Source organism: Ailuropoda melanoleuca, chromosome 5, assembly GCF_002007445.2.
Source record: "Ailuropoda melanoleuca isolate Jingjing chromosome 5, ASM200744v2, whole genome shotgun sequence".
In the NCBI taxonomy this organism is placed as follows: Eukaryota; Metazoa; Chordata; class Mammalia; order Carnivora; family Ursidae; genus Ailuropoda; species Ailuropoda melanoleuca.
In genome coordinates this window covers 20,643,482-20,665,500 of record NC_048222.1, presented here as the reverse complement: position 1 = coordinate 20,665,500, position 22,019 = coordinate 20,643,482, and the positions used below count along the sequence as shown (strand labels likewise).

Sequence of the window (22,019 nt, the reverse complement as noted above, 5' to 3'; positions counted from 1 at the left end):
TTCTTTAGAAATCTGCTGTCATTCTTGCTTTTGCCTTTGTTCTTCTGTACATAATGTGTGTTTTCTCTTTGGCTGTTTTTGAAATTTTTTGTCATTGAATTTAAGCAATTTAGTTATGATTTTCATAGGTGTAGTTTTCTTTAGATTTTTTTTTGTGTGTGTGTGTGTGCCTGACATTGATTGAATTTGGATCGATGGGTTTATATTTTTCATCAAATTTGAGAAATTTTGGTAAATTTTTTCTTCATGTATTTTCTCTATTTCTTTCTTCCTTTGGGGACTCCAATAACATCTATATTTGGCTACTCGAAACTTCTTCACAGTTCATTGGTGTTCTGTTCACTTTTCTTTCAGTGTTTTTTCTTTATTTCTCCTTCTGTCTTTCCTTTTGGATAGTTTCCATTGCTGTATCTTCAAGTTCAACAATTATTTTTTTCTGCAATGTCTAATCTGTTAATTCTAGCCGTGTTACTTTCTTATTCACCCCATTCATTTCTTTTCAATTAGGGTCTTTTTTTTTATGTCTTCTTTGTTTCCCTTTAACGTTTTTAATCTTTCTTTTAACTTTTTGAACATATTGAATACTATTTTCAATTATATTTTAATGTCTTTTTTTCTAGTACTTCTATTGTCTGTGTCATTTGTTGATGAATTGTTATTTGTTTTTCTCTACTTTGTTTTTTTCTACTTTGCATGATAATTTTCTGTGTAATGCCAAGCAGTGTTAATTTTACCTTGTAATGCTATCAGTATTTTTGTATTCCTCATAATATTCCTGATGTTTGTTCTGGAATTAGTTAGAAATACCTTAACCTTTTGGGCCTTCTTGTTAAGCCTTATTAGACAGGACAACATAGGGTTTCAGTCCACAACCAATGTAAGACCTATTTTAGTATTGTAGCTGATAACTAATTGATTACTAGGTTTTCTGCTTGGCTTTTGGGAACTGGCAGTATTCTTGGTCCTTGTGAGCTCCCAGCATTATTCCCTCTAATCTTTTTGTGTTGTTTGTTCTCTGGCCTTGGGTAGGTTCAAGCACTGACAGTATTCAATTGAATACTAAAGGGGTATTATTTTTGCAGATCTTTAGGGTTCTCTGTCTGTACAGCCCTCTTCTCTCCTTCACTCTGTCCTACGAACTATAGTTAACCCTGACTTGTCTAGACTCCCAGCTCTGTCTCTTCAACTTGGGAAGACTTCCAGTCTCTTTCTGTATTCTCTCTTGGGGCAATGTTAGGGCTCACCTCTCAGGGAGCAGTGCCTTTGCTTACCTGATCTCCAGTGTCTCATGTGGCATTTTTTGTTTGTTTTTAGTTTTTCACATGGAAAGGTAAAACTGATGCATTATTCCACATTGTCCACACATGGAATTCTTTCTTTTTCATTTGACACTTTGACTATTCCTTTTTTTAGATGCAGATCTTCCTCAGCTTATGATGGGCGTATGTCCTGATAAACTCATTATAAGTTGAAAATATCCTAAGTAGAATATGCATTTAGTACACCTAACTTGCCAAACGTCATAACTTAGCCTACCGTATCTTTTTTTTTTTAAGATTTTATTTATTTATTTAATAGAGATAGAGACAGCCAGCGAGAGAGGGAACACAAGCAGGGGGAGTGGGAGAGGAAGAAGCAGGCTCATAGCAGAGGAGCCTGATGTGGGGCTCGATCCCACAACGCCGGGATCATGCCCTGAGCCGAAGGCAGACGCTTAACCGCTGTGCCACCTAGGCGCCCCAGCCTACTGTATCTTAAATGTGCTTAGAACACTTACATTAGCCTACAGTTGGGCAAAATCATCTAGCACAAAACCTATCTGATAAAAAAAGTCCTGAGTATCTCATGTAATTTGTTGAATACTGTACTGAAAGTGAAAAACAGAATGGTTGTATGCATACGGAATGGTTGGAAATGTATCAGTTCTTTTTTTTTAAAGATTTTATTTATTTATTCGACAGAGATAGAGACAGCCAGCGAGAGAGGGAACACAAGCAGGGGAAATGTGCTTAGAACACTTACATTAGCCTCAGAGGAGTCTGATGTGGGGCTCGATCCCATAACGCCGGGATCACGCCCTGAGCCGAAGGCAGACGCCTAACCGCTATGCCACCCAGGCGCCCTGGAAGTGTATCAGTTCTTAACCTTGTGATCTCATGGCTGGCTGGGAACAGCAGCTTGCTGCTGCACAAGAGCCTGGGAAAAGAGCAAAATTCAAAATTAGAAGTATAGTTTCTACTGAATGCATATCACTTTCACTCCATTGTAAAGTCAAAAAATCATAAGCAGAGGACTGTAAAATAAGAAAAAAAAGAAATATACCTTTTCTTATTGTTCTTACATGTCTCATCACTCTTCTTGTCTTTCCTTGGTTTCTTTTTTGATGATGCTTAATGTTTATAACAGGAATTCTTTGAAACTGAGGGTGGTGTTTTCCTTCTCAAAGCAGAATCTGGTAGGGAGATGGCTAAAATCTTAAAGTTGCATTGTTTTCGATCTGGTTTACAAAAAGATTGTCTTATAATTTTTTTTAGGACAAATCAGTAAATTGTGCTTTATTGTATCTCTTGGGATATTGGAAACATACTTATTTTAAAATACCAGGTTGTTTGTTTTTTTTTTTTTTTAAAGATTTACTTATTTCGGGGGGGGGGAGGGGCAGAGGGAATTCTAAGGAGATTCCCTGCTGAGCACAGAGCCCCCCAAGGTCAGTCTCAGGACCTTGAGATCATGGCTTCAGCCCAAACTGAGAGTCGGATGTTCAACCGACTGAGCCACCCAGGCCCCCCTAAAATATCAGGTTGTTTTAGAAAATTAATCTCATCTGGAGTGAATTCCTGTCTGATGGTTGGTTTTGTTGGCTGGCTTACTTCGCAGATTTATTTATGTACTTTGGAATTTTGGTTTTCAGGTTCCTATTCAGTGGAGGATTTTTGTTTTTGTTTTCCTCCTTTTCTCTGTGTTCCTCCATCTTGCCCTCTCCTACTTTGCTTATTTCTCCCTTATGTGGCTTTGCAGTTGGTTCCATGTAGCTCTCTAGGCCTGAAATCCAGAACGTACTAAAAAGATCCGTCAGATGTGCTAACGAGCTCTGATTTAGATGATGACTGATCCAACACCTATGGCGTGGATCTCTGAGCCTACAGCTCTTCAGAGCTCCTGCCGCAGGCTGTATTTGGTGAGTTTTTGTCACTCTTCTTCAACGGGCATGAGGCTTACTCCGTTCCAGCATCTGACTAAGCTTTTAGCCTCCCGCAGCTTCTGAGCCAGTAGCACAGTATCCTTCTGAAGGCAGGCTCCCGGCTCCTTTTCCTGAGTGTGCACCCCAAGCCCAGCAGCACTGTGCTTTCTCCTCTCTCCTGGTTTTGCATTTCTGTTCTGTTTCTGGCCTATGGGAGTATTCCTCTTACCTCTGAATGTAGATTATACCTTTTCGGTTTTTTCCTTTTTATCATACCTGTTGTAATGTGTTGGAAAAACAAGGAGTCTGATGGTGTCCTCTTGGTCTTGTAAGGCCACTTTGCATGGAAAGTCAAGTTAGTATAGTTTTTTGTTGTCTGCTCCAGTGGAGGGCAGCATAGGGCTTTATTGTCTGACTCCTGGTTTTGAATTCTGATCATGGCATTTACTGTGTAGACTTAGATTAGATATGTAAGCCGTTGTGACCACCGTTCCTTCTTCTGTTAAATGGGAATAGTTGTAGTTACTGATCAGTGTTTATGCCAGCCTTATGCCAGTGTGAAGATTAGAGAAGACCCGCAAAGGATTCAGCACAGCGTAAATGACCAGCAAATGTTGATTACCTTAGAAATGCAATTTAGAAATGCTTATTTTTTTCATACTTTTATAAAAAGGGGAAAGATATTTTAGATTATGGCCTGACTTTTGTGACACTCAATTTAAAAATCACCCATTTGGCATTTAGGTTCTTCATATGCTTTTCCTTACTGAGTTGTCATCAAAACTCTGTAAGTATTCTTATTTTAAGCAAAATGGAGGCAGTGAGGGAGGGTAAGGAACTTGCTTGGCTAAAATGGTGGAGCTGGGATTTGATCCTAGATCTAGGCTTGCTCCTTCCATACAATATGACCCACCTACCCATGTCTCTTTGATCAGATTTGTGGAGGGTAGAGTGTGAGTCTTCTGTCTAGAAGGTTTGTCTGTCTACCATCCTTTGGGAATGGTTGACAAGGAAGATTAAAGGCCAAAGGTCCTGTGGCTGTGGCTCACCCCAGGCCGGATTGCTGTTAAGCTATCCGTCCCCTCTGCTCCCTACATAGCCAGAGAACAGTCACTTATCCTTGTGCCTCTGACCCCATGCCCAGATTTGGAAGGAGGGGCCATTAAATGGTGCTACACTCCATTTTTCAAGCCATTGTGAGGTGGAGAGATGATAATATCATTTCCAGATCTAAGTCCTCATCAAAAGGATTCCTGTGTCCCGTGTTCAGGGCAAGAGCCTGAAATAACACTTCATCACACCAGTCTTTCCACCAAGTAGAAGACTGTGCTAATAGCTGTGTGATCAGTTACACTTATCACTGTTGGTGATAGAAAACGCTGGGTTTTTCTTTTTCCCCTATTACTTTGGGAATGTCTTAGCAGAGGGAGTCATTGTGGCTGAAATAGTGCTAATAGCTTCTGCTGTGTGCTGTGGAGGTCCCACACCAGAGAATTTTATTACCCTCTTTCCTTCTCTGAGAGAGAAAAGGTAATGTTCAACATTAACTGTGTAGTTGGGATGATTCTCTTCCACTTAGCAGTCTGTGGTCCTGGACGCAAGGGTATATGGCTGTGTGGACACATAGGATATATGTGGTGTGCTGAAGAGTCACTGTAATAGCATTGCCAGGTTTCTAAGACCCTACATGGGGAATTCACTGTAAGTCGTGAATGACTTCATGCTGCATGTTGGGCGGGCTTTGGAAATGGAATCAACATTCATATTCCCACACGGCTGCCTCCAGCCTTACCTGTGCTTCCTCTTCCTCATTACTGCCAGCCATGTGGTTATTCAGTCCAGAGGATACTCTTCTCATTTGCTGGGGGCGAGACAGGAGATGCGAACAGACAGCAAGGGTGAGGAACTCAGCAGGAACCTGAGAATCTTACCCATGGTGCTTGGCTTCTGCATTGGCTATGTGAGAGCTGCAGAGGGAAGTCAACCTGGGTCGCCTTGTCTCGGCACCCAGCAGGTACCCTGAATGTTCAGCCAGGACCTGAGCTCGGATTTGACTCTTTTACTAATTAGGTGTGTGGCCTTGGCCCCCTTGAAAAGTATTGAGCTAATGGGAGTGCAAAGTGGTACAACTCCTACAGAGGACAGTATTAAAACTATAAAAGCATTTACTCTTTGACCAGCAGGGTAAGTTGTCGCAGCACTGTTGTTCATGGCAGAGTAACGGATATAATTCAAATATAAGGGTCTTCTTACATCAGTGTGGCAGAGCCACTTGCTGGAACACTGTGCGGGAGTAAGGAGAGGAATGAGGAGGTACGTGCCGTGTGTATTCAGGTAGAGAGGCTTCCAGAACATAACATTAAGTGAAAAAAGCATGGTGGAGAATAATGTGCAGGAATGCTGTCTTTTATATAAGAAAGGAGGAAAAATAGATGTACATGTTTGTGTTTGCTTACATCTGGTGATAAGAAGGAAACCCTAGTATGGGTCCAAGAGGAGGCAGTAGGACAGGGACAGGGGCGCATGAAACTTAAACTGATGCCCTGTTTTTCCCAGTTTTATTGAGATACAATTGACATACAAGTTGTAGTAGTCTAAGGGATACGACATAATGACTTCGCGTTTGTATATATTCTGAAGTGATCACCACAGTAAATTTAGTTAACTCCATCACCTCACATGGTCACAAAAGTTTTGTTCCTTGTGATGTCACTCATGCTGTATTATATAGTAAAATGTATCCTCTTACAGTGTTCTGATTTTGAACCCTGTGAACATATTATCTATTAAATTTTTTTTTTTAGAGAAGGAGGGGGAGGGGCAGAGGGAGAGGGAGAGAGAGGATCCTAAGCAGGTGCCACCCCTAGCTCGGAGCCTGATGTGGGACTCAATCTCACGACCCTGAGATCATGACCTGAGCTAAAGTCGAGAGTTGGATGCTTAACCAACTGAGCCTCCCAGGTCCCCCAAAATAATTTTTTTAAAGATAGCTGTTAGAATAGAGAGATGTTGAGAAATCTGTAGGGAAAAAAATAAAGCCTGTATGCTGCTTGCTGTATTTTCAGTTTAGAGGGCTGTAGTTCTTAATTCAATTAAACAGAAGCGGAAAGGATGAAATTGTCAAGTAACTTTGACACTGGTGGCCGGTAATTTCCCTAGTGAGATTGTAGTCATCTAGGATGATCTTAGTTTTTCTAAGAGTTTATTTTTAGCCGTGCATCCTTTTTCTCGCCGCCTTGCTTTCCTTCCTCGGATGCATGCTCAATCCTGTGCAGAAAGCATGAGGAGCAGTCCTCGTATCATAGCGCTACATTCTATTCCTCTGCTACCAACCAATGAAAAACCCGTTGAAAAATTAATGCCCAATAGCACTTATTAATTGCATATTTGTATAGTCAATTTAAAAAATTATCTGCTTCAGTGGAGGGAAGCTTTGGTAGCATATATAAAATCACTGGTGCATGTTCTAGTTTGGGCCATCAACCTTTTAAAGTCCAGATTTTCACACCTCTGGGAGGTGGTTCTGATAGCAGAGTCTCATCTTTAAATATAAGGGGTATGGAAGACAGAGGAAGAACCCCTTAGTGAGCCAATAAGTCAGGACAATTAAATGTATTATATGAGCTCTACGATGAAGGTGGGTTGGAGTGAGAAGGAATGACACCTGTTTAATATTTACAGTACGTTATGGTGGTTAAGCACCGCAGCATTGCATAGGAGACAGGGATAGGTGGAAGGAGACCCCATACACAGCTCCCCTTTGTTGTGTCCCGATTTGTTTTCCAAGGATACAGCAGTTTTGAGGCTGATACACAAAGCATTTGAGAGGCAGTGCTGCCTTTCCTATGGCCCTGGTTCCCTGTGGCCGATCTGGGCAGGGAATACCTCCCCAGAGTTGAGAGAACTAGACTTCTAACTACCTTCTCCCCTCTGAGCTCACAGCGCTGTGCTGAAGGAATTTTCACTAATCATTTCTGAGGTCCCAATTGAGGTTGTGCTTTCTTTATTCTTAAAGAAAATCATCATCCTCATTTAGGAGATAAAGCAGAGTGAGTGCCCACGTCGCCAGAGAGGGTCATCTCTGCCTTCGAGAAAACCTGGACTCCTCCCATAGGTTCTTTACTCAAGACCCTGATGAGATAGCCGGCATTATACACAGTAGGGAGGAGAGGCAGTCTCAGAGAGTTTAATTAACCTGGCCACTGTTTCATAGGAAAAAAGTAGAAATCTGAGACTCGAATCAGCTTTGGTTTATTCTCAAGTGTTCTTTCTTTTTGGCTCTCAGCTAAAAATTAAGGTGTATAATTTTTGACAGTTGCTATAGTCTCGCAGAGTTCTAAGGCAATTTTTAAAAAGCTCTGAGCTTCATTTATAAATATGGTTTAATAAATCATCATGTCTAAACCAACCAACCAACCAAGCAAGCAAACAAAAAACAGAAGGAAAATCTTTGGCATTATTTTCCATTAGATATAGAACACCTGTGCATTTAATTTCCCTCTATCATCCCAATAAGAGATTGGTCTAATGCATAATGAATCCATATAATTTGGACATGTTTTCAAAAAATGTTCCTCTACCAATATGTAACACAAGATATAGAGTTTTTAGTGGATTTTTTTTTTTTTTTACTGACTCCTGATATAATTCACACTTGGCATGGGAATTAAGCCATACTAAGGTTTTAGCTGGCTGTTCAGTGTCATATCTTTCAATACAAGCTGTATGTCAAGATGCTTTTTCAACCCAATATATTAATCCTTCCTATAGTTTTGAGGTTATGGGGAGAAAATAAGAAAGTGTATTTTGGGAATAACATAAAAATGTTCAATAAATGATTCCATTACTAGTGATTTAAAAAAAATTACTGCTAATGTGTCGATTTAAATTGTTAGAAAATATAAAAAATATGGTGTTTTGGCAAAAATTATCCGTTAACTAATAGAATTTACGTTCTAATAAGGACCATTTGTGTTTGAAGTAGAACTACGAGCTTCCGCAGAAGCTGGGTTTCAGAGACTTTGGCTCTTGTCTGTTGTTGTGAAGGAAGCAGCATTGAAGATCTGAAGTCTTTAAAGAAGTGGAACACAGAGGGTGCATGGTGTATGCATTTGGCATTCTTTGCAAGGTCATGTAGATTTCAAAAGGAAACTTTTAACAAAGGGTCCAAGGAGGTGAAGAGGATTAAAAATGTTCAGGCCCCATTGGATGTAACTTTTGCCAATCTGTGTTTTCTTAGTTTCTGTGATATTATCATCAATGGATTCTGCTTCACAAATGAGTAATACTAATCATTTTCGTATATTCTGAAGAACTTTGGTTAACTTCCCTGCTTTTCCACACTCTGCAGGTGGAGCTTTCAGTGGGGAGCAGTTACTTTCCTTGCTCCTGACAGATGCCTGCTTGTAAGGGCCAGGGTGACTGAAGTCTAAAACCCCAAAAGAGCAAGGGTTAATGCAACCAACATATGGACATTTCATCTTAAGAATTTATTCAACATTAAACACATTTTAATCCAAAGTTATCATTTTACCTACTTCTAGAAGTGGCCAAAACCCATTGGTAAAAGAAGGTTCCCAGAGAAGGGGCAAGATCCTTACATCACTTTCCAGTTCAGTCCTTGTGCTCTGTTGACACCATCAGCACAACATCGCAGATGGGTGCGTGGAGAGAGCGTCCTGTCGCCACACAGGCTTCACTTCCCATAGACTTTATGCAGTAGGGATTTAGTTTGGGCTAATGCAAATTGATAATAGAATTACTTTAATCAACACTTGTGATTATTTTCAGGGCTTAGTAATATCTGAAATAATCTTTCTCTCTGACTGGGGAGGTTGGACTTAAGGTTTTACAGTTGTGAGATATAAAGCAATATAAAATAAGTTCTGTGTGGGGCGCCGGGGTGGCTCAGTTGGTTAAGCATCTGCCTTCTGCTCAGGTCCTGCTCCCAAAGTCCTGGGATCAGGCTCCCTGCAGTGGGGAGCCTGCTTCTCCCTCTCCTCCCCACTTCTGCTCTCTTTCACTATCTCTGTTGCTATCTCTGTCTCTCTCTCTCAAATAAATAAATAAAATCTTTTAAAAAAACCCCATAAATTCTATCCACTTAGCTTGTCCAAAGGAATAAAATAAGGATATGCAAGAAAAATTAATTTGTGTAGACCTCACCTAACTCTGTTCCAGGTGATGTTTAATTATGTCATGATGGAATCATCCTGTTAACCCTGAATACTCATCTTGCTTTTGGTAGAATTTGATCCAAGCCATGTAAATGAAATTGGTTTTTCTAAATTGTTTTCACTAGGTGATTTGTGCTTATCTGTCAGGAGTTACAAAAACAAATGATAAAAATGGTTTATCTGCCTGTCCGTCGGCACTCAGTTACATATCCCAGTGCTTCACACATTTCTATTTGCTGGCAGGACTGCCTCTGCAGCTTTTTAATAAAAATATGGCAGGGGATTGTTGGTCCCAAAGATGGACAAACAGAAAGGTGTACTGATACCTTCTTCTCAGAACACAGTGGCAAATATTCACCTGCTCTGCACATAGTGGCTTCTGTACAGAAAAGTCAGAACTGCTCAGGGGACCTGAAGACACTTCTCCAATGGCCTGCAACAGGACCGGCTTTTCCCCCCTTTAGAAAAACTGTTGGCGAAATCTATTCAGTAACAAGAAGGAAAGAACTAGGGGCACCTGGGTGGCTCAGTCAGTTACGCATCTGCCTTCAGCTCAGGTCATGATCTCAGGGTTCTGGAACCAAGCCCAGCGTGGGGCTCCCTATTTAGCGGGGAGTCTGCTTCTTCCTCGCCGTCTGCCCAGCCATCCCCCTCCCCCTGCTCACGCTCTCCGTCAAGCGCAGGCACTGTCTCTCTTAAATAAGTAAATAAATAAAATCTTAAAAGAAAAAAAAAGAAGGAAGAAACTATTGATATGTGAATCATGGGTGAATCTTGTGAATCATGGGTGAATCTTAAAATCATTCTCTTGAGTGAAAGAAGCTATACCAAAAAAAAAAAGTACATGCTGTATGACTCAATTGTTATAAAATTCTAGGTAATGCAAACTCCTTTGTAGGGACAGAAAGGAGATCTGCAGGTGCCTGGGGTTGTGGGGGTGAGGAGAAGTGGTAGGGGCGACAGGCAGGTGGGTAGGGTTACAAAAGGGCACTGAGAAACTTTTGGGGGTTATGCATATGTTCATTACATTGATCATGGTGGCAGTTTCATGGGTGTATACATGTTGTCAGTGTGTCAAATTGTGCACTGTATTTTATGTGCAGTGTAACGTTTGTGACAGCATAATGGGGGAGATACGGTATTACTGGTATAACAGAAATCAGTTGTCACTTGGTATAGACAGCAGGTAAGTAGGAAAATAAAGGCAACTAAAATGTTCTTAGAACAATGAAAGAAAAGCCTTCCTTGTCCTTTGTCATCTGGGGCATAGGGAAGGTCCCCATGTTTCATAATTCTGTTCCCATATGCTTTATGATTCTTGAAATATCTTCTTTTGATGGGCAGGGAATTATATTTTAATTGTTAAGAGCGGGAGTTTCAGAGTCGGGCAGACCTGGGTGTGCCCTAGTCGTCTGCTCGCTGTGTGCCTTGGGGCAGGACACTTGACCTTTCTAATCGTCTTTTTCCCACACCTGTGAAGTGGGCTGACAGAGGCATAGTAAGTCCCCAATAAATGAAAGCAATTTTTGCTATTATTATTTTTTCATTTCACATTCTGATTCCCGCAAGGCTTGAAATGCAGATAGTCTTAGGTGAGAAAAGACAGTATTTTCAATTCATAGGAGGTCATGTTACCATGGAGAAATGGAATCAGGAGCATTGCTTGAAGAAGAGAAAGATCATTACACAAAGCGAAGGGAGCACGGGCAGGAGACCATAGATGATTTGTCAGCTGCCTACTTTTCTGTGTTCCTAATGGTGGGCATCTTGTTCCACGTGACCTTCTATCTGCTTTTTCTGCTGTTGGTGACTTCAGCTTTTTGCAGGCTTTAATTGTTTTTAATTCATTAGTCTTTTCCTTTGTTAATTAATAATATTGTTTATGAGTGCCATGTTCAAGATTGCTTATTGAGAAATTCATTCTAGCGTTTGTTTGTTTAGATGTGTGAATATTTGTCATTCCTCTGTAGAACAAAAAATTGACTTTCTAGATGTTTTGCTTACATTAGGTGATCTTATTTAATTTTTTATTAGTTCTTATAAACTTAATTTAAAACTTAATTTAAAATATTAAACTTAATTTACTTATGGAAGTAAAACTTGATTAGTTTATCCTAAATTGATAGGTAAGCTTGCAGGATATATAGAAAAACTCCTTTTTCTTTAATTCTGAAAAGATAGCATTTTCATTTATAGAACTAGCAGAATCAGCTGCTTTCCCATGATCTTGACCCAATTTTTTCCCTCTGCCAGGTGTTTGAAGGGATTTGACAAATGATTGATTTGGTTTTAGAGGGTCCTGGAGCTGCACAAAGTGTTTTTCATATTGAAAAAGACATGCCCAGTTTTTCACAAGTTTTAAGATTTATGGCCTCCTCTTAACGTGTTGCAAATGAGTTTGTTTGCTATTTATTTTACTCAGAATGTCGTAATTGTTGTCATTAGCCGAAGGGCAAGCTTGATCATAAGGAAGGATAGACTGCCTTTTAACACTATCTGTTTTTATTTGGCCTCTTTGCAGGACTGGACATTAGATGGGTAGACTGCTACTTTCCTTTTACTCATCCTTCCTTTGAGATGGAGATCAACTTCCATGGAGAATGGCTTGAAGTGCTTGGCTGTGGGGTGATGGAACAGCAACTGGTAAATTCAGGTAGAAAAGAATCCAAAGTTTTATTTATAGATTCTCTTAAAAAAACTTTCTTCTCCTTTAACTTCATTTTTATAATCATTTTCATATGCATTTACATGCCCCTGTGGGGATCCCCTCACCATCTTTCTCTCCTCCTCTTGCCCTCCAGACTTATCCCTGACACTTAACTCGAAGAACTCAATTTCTCACATCTAATTTTGCAAAGACTTCTTGTTTTTGGAGATCTTCCTTGTTAACATTTAAGTGTTGGACTTGTACTTCCTAATTTCGTATTTGGTTGTTGCTTTGCAATTGCCCATCGGCATTTGATGCATATCACATGAGTGCAGTTTGTCTTCCAAACTGTTCAAGAACAAAGCCAATGTATAATCCTTTTTTGTTCTTATTTCATTTATGATAGTGCCCCAAATTCAAGATATTTCTGAAAATACAGCAAAATATAAAAATATAAAACAATATAAAAATACTCAGACCTGTAAAGTCGTGTTGTTTGCTGCCCTTGGTGTTGGCAGTGCCACCTGACTGAGGTTAAGTGGGAAAATGAGGCCCCTCATTAAGTCCTACCTATATCTGCAGGTACTTGAGAAAGATCTTTACAGCTCTTCTCTGTAGGACCATTGCTTAATAAAAATGAGTATTTCTAAACTTAATTTCAGAGCTGTCTTTTTTTTTTAATCACTATCTGAATGTAATTTAAAAATATTTTTTCAGAGTGTAAATTGTCCATGGGAAGGCAGTTGGGATTGGGCGTTTGAGCAGGAGCTCACTGCATAAGCAGTAAGGGGAGCGAAACTGATGTGGATTGCACTGCGTCCCTCCCCACTTCCTGCAGTAGGGCATTTGCTCTTTGGCCTTGGAGGGCAGTAGCTACAGGTCAGGGTTGGTCATAGGGCCTCGTGCAGCAGAATGGAGAAGAGCAGCCCCTCTTGGTGACTAGGAAATGTGGAGAGACCGTAGGTAAGGTCATGGGGTTGGAGATTAGGGTTGGAGTGAGACAGAAGAGATGAGGTGGCAGGGAGGTGCAAGATTTGTGGTATCTCGCCTGGGAAACCAGAGACCTGGCTTTCCCTTCTTACTCATAGGTAACCTCTGTCTGCGGGAGCCTGGACTCAGCTCACAGTACCTCTCCATTCTGCCAAGGAAGCCTGGGGCAAAACGTAGTGCAGTGCCAGATGCTTCTTGGTTGGTTTTCACATATTTGAAGATCTGACCTAGAGAAGACGGACAGAGAGGTCGCATTATTAGGGGCTGTGAGTAAAAGTTGTGAGGCTCGGGCCTGGCTGTCTGTCTTAGGTTTTCTGTCAGTTGACAGCTGTGTGTCTTTGGGCAAGTTGAGTCTTAGTTTTCTCATAGTTAAAATGGATGTGATGATACCTTCCTCAAAGTTTCATTATGAGGATTAATTGAGGTGATACGTGTAACATGCCTGTTAGCACAAGGTCTGGCACATAGTAAATCTTGACTAAAATTAATTGCTGATGTTGTCTTTAATTTTTTTCCCCCAATGGTTAGAGCCATTTATCAACAGAGAGTCCCCTTGAAATATTTAAACAGGCTGTCCTGCCTGTCACAGAAATGATTTCTAACTAACTGGAACTCAGTTACCTCTTTGATCTTGTCATCTTAGTATCCTTGATTCCAGTTTGAGTGATTTTAGAAGGAAAAAGAAAATTAAGAATAGTGAGAGACAACAGGACAATTAGCCTAATAGGTAATATACCTATTAGGTATACCCCTATAATACACGTCTTCGTATAAAACACAAAATATTGGAAGCAAACATGTAAGATTTAATCTCTTCCTGAGTAGGAGCTAGTTCCAAATACTTCTGTGGTGTTTTTGTTTGTTTTGTTTCTTAGAAGATTTCAAGGAATTCCAGGCTTCCTCCCAGGAGTGTGTGTTGTCAGGGGCCAGAACTGAGCGAGCTGGTCAGGGGTTGATCAGCTTACCTGTTGGTTGTCACTGGGAATTTTGTTTCGTTGTATCTTTTCCAGTATCCTTGATGGTTTTTTATGAGGTTTATCTATACGGTAATTGGCCGAATACAGTTACCTGAAACAGGTTTCCAAGTCATTATTCCATATTAATGAGACTGCTGTTTCCGATTAGATCAGTCATGTCAGGTATTCTTGAAGGAGATGACGAAGGGAAAGAAAAAAAAATAAGCAAAATCAAACCAGGACATCTAAGATGCAAGTATGTTTGAAAGGTTCACACTTGTGGTAGAATGTGCTCTAAGTTGGTAGGAAATTGTACAGATAAAATTTAAATTAAATATCTTGCAAGAGAGGGAGACAAGAAACGGAAGAAGAGATGATTTTGTAAAAGGCATTCTGTGTGGGCTTTGCTATTTGAACTTGAAGTTACTGTGACATAGTTCTGCTCTGTGTTCTCAGACTCAGATGTGTTTTGACACCTGGTGTTAAAAAATTTTAAACTGTGTGCGTGGCAATCACTAACCACAAGCATTATTTGTAAGAACAGCTAATTTTCTGTTTTCTGAGTTTCTGTGGCCCTGAGAAAGGCAGACTGTGCACGCCTTATCTCTCTAGTTCCATTTTGCCACTTCTCTGACATTTCCTTCCCTCCCACCTCCTCCTCCTTTCCCCTGCCTGGTACAATGGAACTTCCAGGGGTGCCTGGGTGGCTTAGTGGGTTATGCATCCGACTCTTGATCTCAGCTCAGGTCTTGAACTCAGGGTCTTGAGTTCAAGCTCTGCGTTGGGCTCCACACTGGGCATGGACTTCCAAGAAACACTGAAATTGATGGTTGTAGATCTCTTTCTTTAAAGGTCTCATAGAGGCGTAGGTAAGTGCTGAAGTAACTGGAAGCCAAAGAAGCCCTGATGGGCCAGTGATACGAGCTGCCACACTTGAGCTCTTCCTATGGCCCCCACCTCACTGAAGGCTTTAGAGGCTTTTCTCCATTTAGCCTTGAGAACAAGGCTCCGATGTAGACGCTGGTATTAACCCCATTTACAGAGGCCGAGAAAGGTACCAGGCTGTGCTACCCAGCTAGTAAATTATGTGATTTTGAAATGGCTAGAGATCCATTTCAAACAAATGATTGTGTCTAACATAGAATGAAGAAATGAGACCAAATGAAACAAACGGCAGCAAACAGAGCTCTCTCTGTTCTGTTTTACTTGTTATGCCTGTAGAAGGGCCCAGCCATCATGTATGTTATCTCCTATGATAGAAGGCATTTAATTAAAAGAGTGAAATTAGATTGCTAATATGAATAGTCAGTGAAAACACTTTATTACACATTTAAGTCAACTATGGCATTGATGTAGTTTTTTGTTTTTGTTTTCCCCCTGGAATAAGATAATGCTCTTCCACATGGCTTATAGAATTTTACTTTATTTCTCCTTCTTTAATTTATAGTGTCTTCACCCTTACTTTCAGACTTCTTAGATTTAGTAATTGCGATGTGGGTGGTGACTGTTGTCATGATGATTTGATTGTTTTTTTCTTGAGGAGATGTTTCGAGGGCAGTACTGAGTCACGTCCCTGAACACTACACCCTTATTTCCCTTTGGGCTGACTCATGCTGCTAATGTCTTTTCAGGTAATATATGGGGCACAAACATCTAAAACCATCACCTGGGGTGACTGTAGGCTGTGATCGTGCTGGAAAGGAATTTACCATTTATTGAGCCCCTGTGAAATTTAGAAGATTGCACATAGGCCAAGGGATAGAAAAAGCCCTGTAGTGGAAAATAACTTTTTAAAAAAACGGAATCTCTTTCCTTACCTTTTGTTCAAATTTAAAAGTGGGCTCTTTTGAGGGGCGCCTGGGTGGCACAGCGGTTAAGCGTCTGCCTTTGGCTCAGGGCATGATCCCGGCGTTATGGGATCGAGCCCCACATCAGGCTCCTCCGCTGTGAGCCTGCTTCTTCCTCTCCCACTCCCCCTGCTTGTGTTCCCTCTCTTGCTGGCTGTCTCTATCTCTGTCGAATAAATAAATAAAATCTTAAAAAATAAATAAATTAAATAAATAAAAGTGGGCTCTTTTGGGAAAAACCTTGTAAATATGTACATGAACAGTTTCCAGTTTTAACAGTCTTTCTTTGTTGCTGTTGTTCATTTGTCACATTTTTCTTGAATTCCTTCTAAAGCTGTAGAAAAGCAAAATAAGCATTGTCTTTGCCTTTGAGAATAGCACAGCATACAAAGGTATACAGAGAAGTGATTACAATATGGTGTGGTAAATATTTGTAACAGAGGTACAGTGGGCAGAATGGGGAGGTTGGAGAGATTGGAGAAGATTTTGCCAAGGCCTTGTTCTGGTTGCTACATTCAGGATGGAATGCTGGAAATATGGGTATTTGAAATATATGTCCCAAATAAGTTAGGTTCCTGTTTGCAAGGAGTTGTGGACTTCATGTACTTTGGATGTCCAGGTGGCATACCTAATGCTTCTTTTCCTATGTGAGTGAAAATCTGTTTCCAGTCTGTTCCTCTCATTGGTAGCCCATCTCTGCAGCCTCTACACACACTTGTGACATTCAGTGTTATTAATCTAAGTTGGTGAACTTTTAGATGGCATCAACCAAGATGTGTGCCTGTACCAGGCATGTTATTATATACAGGCAGACTTGCCATTCACCTGCTCAGCATCTTTTGTGTGTAAGGCACTGTGCTAGCCAAAGAGGAAGACACAAAAACCGTAAGATGTGACATCTCCCTATAAAACGTGGAGTGTAGTAGGGAAGATGAGACCATATAATTAGAGCATGGTAACATAAGTGCCTTTCATGCGATGGAGCTCTGGGAGTTGTAAAGAGGGAGCTACGTCCATCAGTTACATCAGTGCAGGTGTCAGAAAGGAGGTGGCGTTTGAACTGGGCCTTGAGCAGTGGTTCTCAGTATGTGCCTGGTAATCACCGAGAGTCTACTTAAAATGTCTGTTTGCATCAGGTTCCGTGGGTCTGGAATGAGGACTGAGATACGTATTTTAAACAAATACCCTAGATAATTCTTGTGAATGATCAGAGAACCCTGTTTTTAAGTTGAATATTTTCCCCAGTTTTATTGGGGTATAATTGAAGTATAATGAACTATGAATATTTAAACTATACAGTTTGTTCCATTTTTGACATATGTATATACCCAAGAAACCATAGCAACCATCAGGATAATAAACCTTTCCATCACCAGCCAAAGTTGCCTTGTGCCCTTTTGGTAATCTGTCCTTCCCTCCACCCCGTCACTGGTCTACCTCTGTCATTATAGATTAGTTTGGATTTTCCAGAGTTTTATGTAAGTGGAATCATTTTGCTTCTTTCCCTGAGCATAATGATTTTTGAGATTAATCCATGTTATTGTGCATATTTACCAAGGTTGTATGCCTCATTCATTCTTCTTTGTTTTGAGTATTGTTTTATTGTATAGATATACCCCAATTTGAGTATCTATTCACTTGGTGATGGACATTTAGGTTGTTCCCACTTTTGGCTATTGCAAATAAAGCTGCTATGAATATTTGTATAAAAGTCTATGTATTTCCATTTCCTTTGAGAAGAAACGTAAGAGTGGAATGTTCTATAAATGTCAAATAGATCATGTAATTGAATAGTGTTCAGCTCTTTTATGTTTACTAATTTTTTTTTTCCTTTTTGGTCCTAATGTTCTATCAATTTCCCAGAAAAGAGTGTTAACATTTTCTACTATGATTATGGTCTTGTCCATTTGCTCTTTTATTCTATCAATTTTTCTTCATGTGTTTTGAAGCTATATCATTAGATGTATATGCTTTTATAACTCTTAATGTCTTCTGCACGAATTGCCCCTTTTATCATTATGAAATATCATCTTTATCTCTGATACTTTTCTTTTTCTTGAAGTCTGTTTTATTTATGTTAAAATAGGCATTCTGGCCTCACCCTGTGTTCTCAGTCACCTTCATGTTGTTATGGTACATGTATTAGGTCTGTCTACATTGAACACCTCACCAGTGTTAGAGTTTTTGCTTTAAAAGGTCGTATGTATTTTAAAGAACGTAACAGACTATAGTCTTCTATTCTATTTTCCTAACTGTTTGCAATTTCTCTTGCTCTTCTTTCATTCCTGAGGATGCATGTTTCCTTGAGGTATTTTTTCCTTTTGGTATGGAAAACTTCCCTTAGCATGTCTTACAGAACATGTGTGTTGGTGGGATGAATTTCTTAGTGCTCCTTTATCTGAGAAGGTCTTTACTTACCCCTTACCATGAAGGATATTTATTGAGAATAGAATTCTGGATTGACAGACCTTTTTCCTCAACAATTTAAGGGTGTTGTTCCATTGCCTTCTGCCTCTACAGCTTCTGTAGAGAAACGCAGAATCATTTCAGTCAGTATTCACCTGTATGTAATGTATTGTCTTTAGCTACTTTCAGGTTTTTTTTCTTCACCTTTGGTTTTCCGTAGTTTGATTTTGATGCATCTAGGTGTGGTTTCCTTGGAGTTTATGTGTTTTCAGGTTCACTGAGCTTGAATCTTTGAATTTATGTTTTTCACCTGTTTTGATAAGTTTCTGGTCATTATTTCTTCAGATCACTTTTCTGTCTCAATCTCTTCTTCCTCCCCTTCTAGAACTCAAATTATACCCGTGTTAGATCTTTTGATTTTATCCCAGAAGATCCCAAGATTCTGCTCACTTTTTTCTATCCTTCGCTGTTTTTCATACTAGATAATTTCTGTTGATCCATGTTTATGTTCCTGTGTCACTTCCACTTAGCTGCCTTGGTCATCAAATATATTTTTTATTTCAGATTATTATTTTTTAGTTTTAAATTTTTGTTTTTAAAATTTATTTATTGTTTCTTATTTCTCTGCTGCGAATTCGTATATTTTCATTCCTATCAATTGTGTTTTTCTTTACCTCAACATCTGGGTCACATCAAGAATGAATTCTGTTTAGAATTGATCACATTTTCCTGGTTCTTTTTCAAATAACTCTGGATTGGATGCTGGACCTTATAAATCATCAAATGTGTGTACTCCGTCCTGTTTTAATCCTGTGATAACTACTGATATTTTATTTTAGCAGATGGTCACCTGGTGAGGTTTAGGCCTTGGTTCTGACTTGCTTCCTGTGGGCAGTGATTCAGCTCTCAGTGTAAGTCTCAGCTCTGCTGATCTGTGTCCTTCCCGCACATGTGTGCTTTAGGGGTTACTCTGCTGCTTGTGTGAGTGATTCAAATCTCGTTCAGTTTTCTCAGCTTTTGCTATGCTGGCTTCGGTGTGTGCTGCGCATGTGTAGCTCAGGGGTTAGGCTGATGCTCGTGTAGGTAGAATTAGGGCATCCCCTTCTGGGCTCTCTCTGCTTCAGCTCGCAGGAGCCCTTTGCCTACGTACAGAAGGACAGGACTGTCTTGCCGTCTCAGCTGCCCGTGATGCTGTGCAGCTCTGTAACTGGGGCCCACCTTTGGGGCAAAAACAGGGGAGAAACAAACAAAGATGAAATTCGTCCTATGTAGGTTGTTTTTCCAAGTTTTGACTTTAAATCAAAATTTGTCTGTTTACTTTTCATAGTGCTCTTTTAGTTTTTCTGTGTGCGTGTGTACTTGTCCAGGAATTTAGTTGTAATGAGAGTGAGTCATAGAGGGCTCATACCGCATAATGGGGCCAAACTCTAGTTTGGGTTGTGAAGACACCCCAGGTACAAGGGTAATTGCATGACATAACCATGTGGTGCTGGAAAAGTGTGGGTGGATTGGTTCCACTTGTATATTTAATCCATTGACTTTATTTATTTTTTTAAAAAAAGATTTTATTTATTTATTTGAGAGTGAGAGAGCACACGTGTGCACATGCACATCAGCAGGGGGAGGGGCAGAGGGTGAGAGAAAGGGAAAGAATCTCAGGCAGACTCTGCACTGAGCATGGAGCCCAATGCAGGGCTCCATCTCAGGACCTTGAGATCATGACCTGACCCAAAACTAAGAGACAGTCGCTTAACTGACTGAGCCATCCAGGTGCCCCTAATCCATCAACTTTATTAGTCAAAATTAAACACAGTGAATTTTTGAAGGAAAACAACTGAGACCGTCTAAGATCTGGCAAACTTTGGCTCTTTCCCTTCCTTCCTCTCTCTCTCTCCCTATTCTTTCTCCCTCCCTCCTCTCCTTTCCTTCATCCTCCTAACTAGCCTCCCTTCTTTTAAGTCAGTCTTGGCCTTGTTGGTGCCCTTTCAGAAAAGCAAGCAAATATGTATCAGCCCCGTGTGTATGTGTTGCTTTGTAGTTCCTCCTAGTGACATATTTTCAAGCTGTCAGAGTAGAGATGTCTGCTCAAATATTTACTTAGCCTTTGTCCTTTTTCCCTTTTCAAAATGTATAAGATGGTGAGATTTTTTCCCTGACATAAAAGCAATCTGTAAGCATTGAAAAAATTAAGAAAATAAATATAAAAAAAGAAAATGAAAGCAATTCCACTGTTACCCATGTAAAACTTTTAAAAATATGCATGTATGTAATTATTAACTATACCCGTATGAAAACATCGTATGTAATTTAGAAAACTAGAACCATCCTTTGAATTTTTTTGTATTATGCTTTTTCACAAGTTTGACAGGAGTCTTTTTTCATATTGTCAAATATCTACCTACATCATCATTGTTAGTGGTTGCATGGCTATTGTGGATGAGTCTTTTGGCCATTTATGTATCGATAGGTTGTTGATACGCATGTCCTTGCGTACTTGCTGTAGCATTTCTCCGGGATAAGTCTGTAGAACAGGAATTACTGGCTTTTTCCCCTCTTAGGTTTATGAGGTGTGTTGCCAGATACACACTGGAAAAAAGCAGTATTTGCGAGTACCTCTGTTCCCACACCCTTACCACCCCTAAACACTACCAGTATCTTTACTCTTTGCACGTAAGAGGGGAAAATCTTATGCTGGTGTTGTTTAAATTTCCTTTTCTCTGGTTACGAGAGTGGTTTAGGGTGTTTCCAGAAGTTACGGGCTCAGTTTGTTTTCTAATGGCGCTTGAAAGGATGATAGAACATATGCTGTATCCTTTTTTCTCCCACCTCAAACTATACCTTTATTCACATCATTGTGTTCTTAGCACGGACACTTTCTGTTTTACTGAGAACATCTAAACCACCTTAAGTGAGCTCTCAGTTTCTCCTCTTTGCCAGGGCTGGGCGGCATTGGCTCTGGGTTCTGTGCCCACAGTCCCTTAGAATCCAACTGCATCGCTTGTCCTGTTTTCCTGCTACATCTTTTCTCTTCTAGTCATTCATTTTTAAAAATTTGTTTGTTTAAATAATTTATTGAGATGAAATCCACATAGCACCAGATTAATATTTTAAAGTGAACAATTCAGTGACATTTAGTACGTACACAGTGTTGTCCAGTCACTACCTCTATCTCGTTCTCTGGGATTTCCATTACTCCACTCCTCTTACCTGCTAAGCAGTTCCTCCTCCTTTCCTCCCCCAAGCCCCTGACAACAACAATCATTGTTCTGTGTCTGGATTTATTTATTATGGTTTCATATAAATGGATCGTACAATATGTGACCTCTTGGGTCTGACTTCCTTTACTTAGCACAGTGTCTTGGAGGTACATCCACCGTGTACCAGATATCAGTACTGCAGTCCTTTTTATGGGTGAATATTTCCATTGGGTCCACATACCACCATTTTTTAATGCATTCATCTGTTGATGGGCATTTGGGCTATTTCCATATTTTGGCTATTGTGTATAATGCTGCTATGAACATGCGTGTACATGTATTTGAGGCATTGTTTTTAGCTTATTTGGGTATATACTAGGAGTGGAATTGCTGGGTCATATAATAATTCTGTGTTTAACTTTTTGAGGAAGTACCAAATTGTTTCCCACAGTGGCTAAATCATTTTACATCCCCACCAGCAATATATGAGGTTTCTGTTTTTCCACTTCCTTGCTTGTTATTTTCTGTTTGCCTGGTATTGTTTTGTTTTGTTTTATAGCCATCGTAGTAGGTAAGAAGCAGTACCTCATTGTGGTTTTGATTTTTATTTCCTAATGAC

The 22,019-nt window shown here is 40.0% G+C and overlaps 1 protein-coding gene across 15 annotated transcripts in view; it reads left to right on the top strand.

Annotated features, from left to right (window-relative positions):
* The window catches only part of FARS2 (phenylalanyl-tRNA synthetase 2, mitochondrial), a 558,277-nt gene that overhangs the window by 193,466 nt on the left and 342,792 nt on the right, over positions 1-22,019 (top strand). For all 15 annotated transcript variants that reach the window (XM_034660369.1, XM_034660378.1, XM_034660377.1 and 12 more), the window contains one exon: positions 11,879-12,010. In XM_034660369.1, coding sequence (XP_034516260.1) covers positions 11,879-12,010 — 132 coding nt within the window. The remainder of the gene's footprint in view (positions 1-11,878; positions 12,011-22,019) is intronic.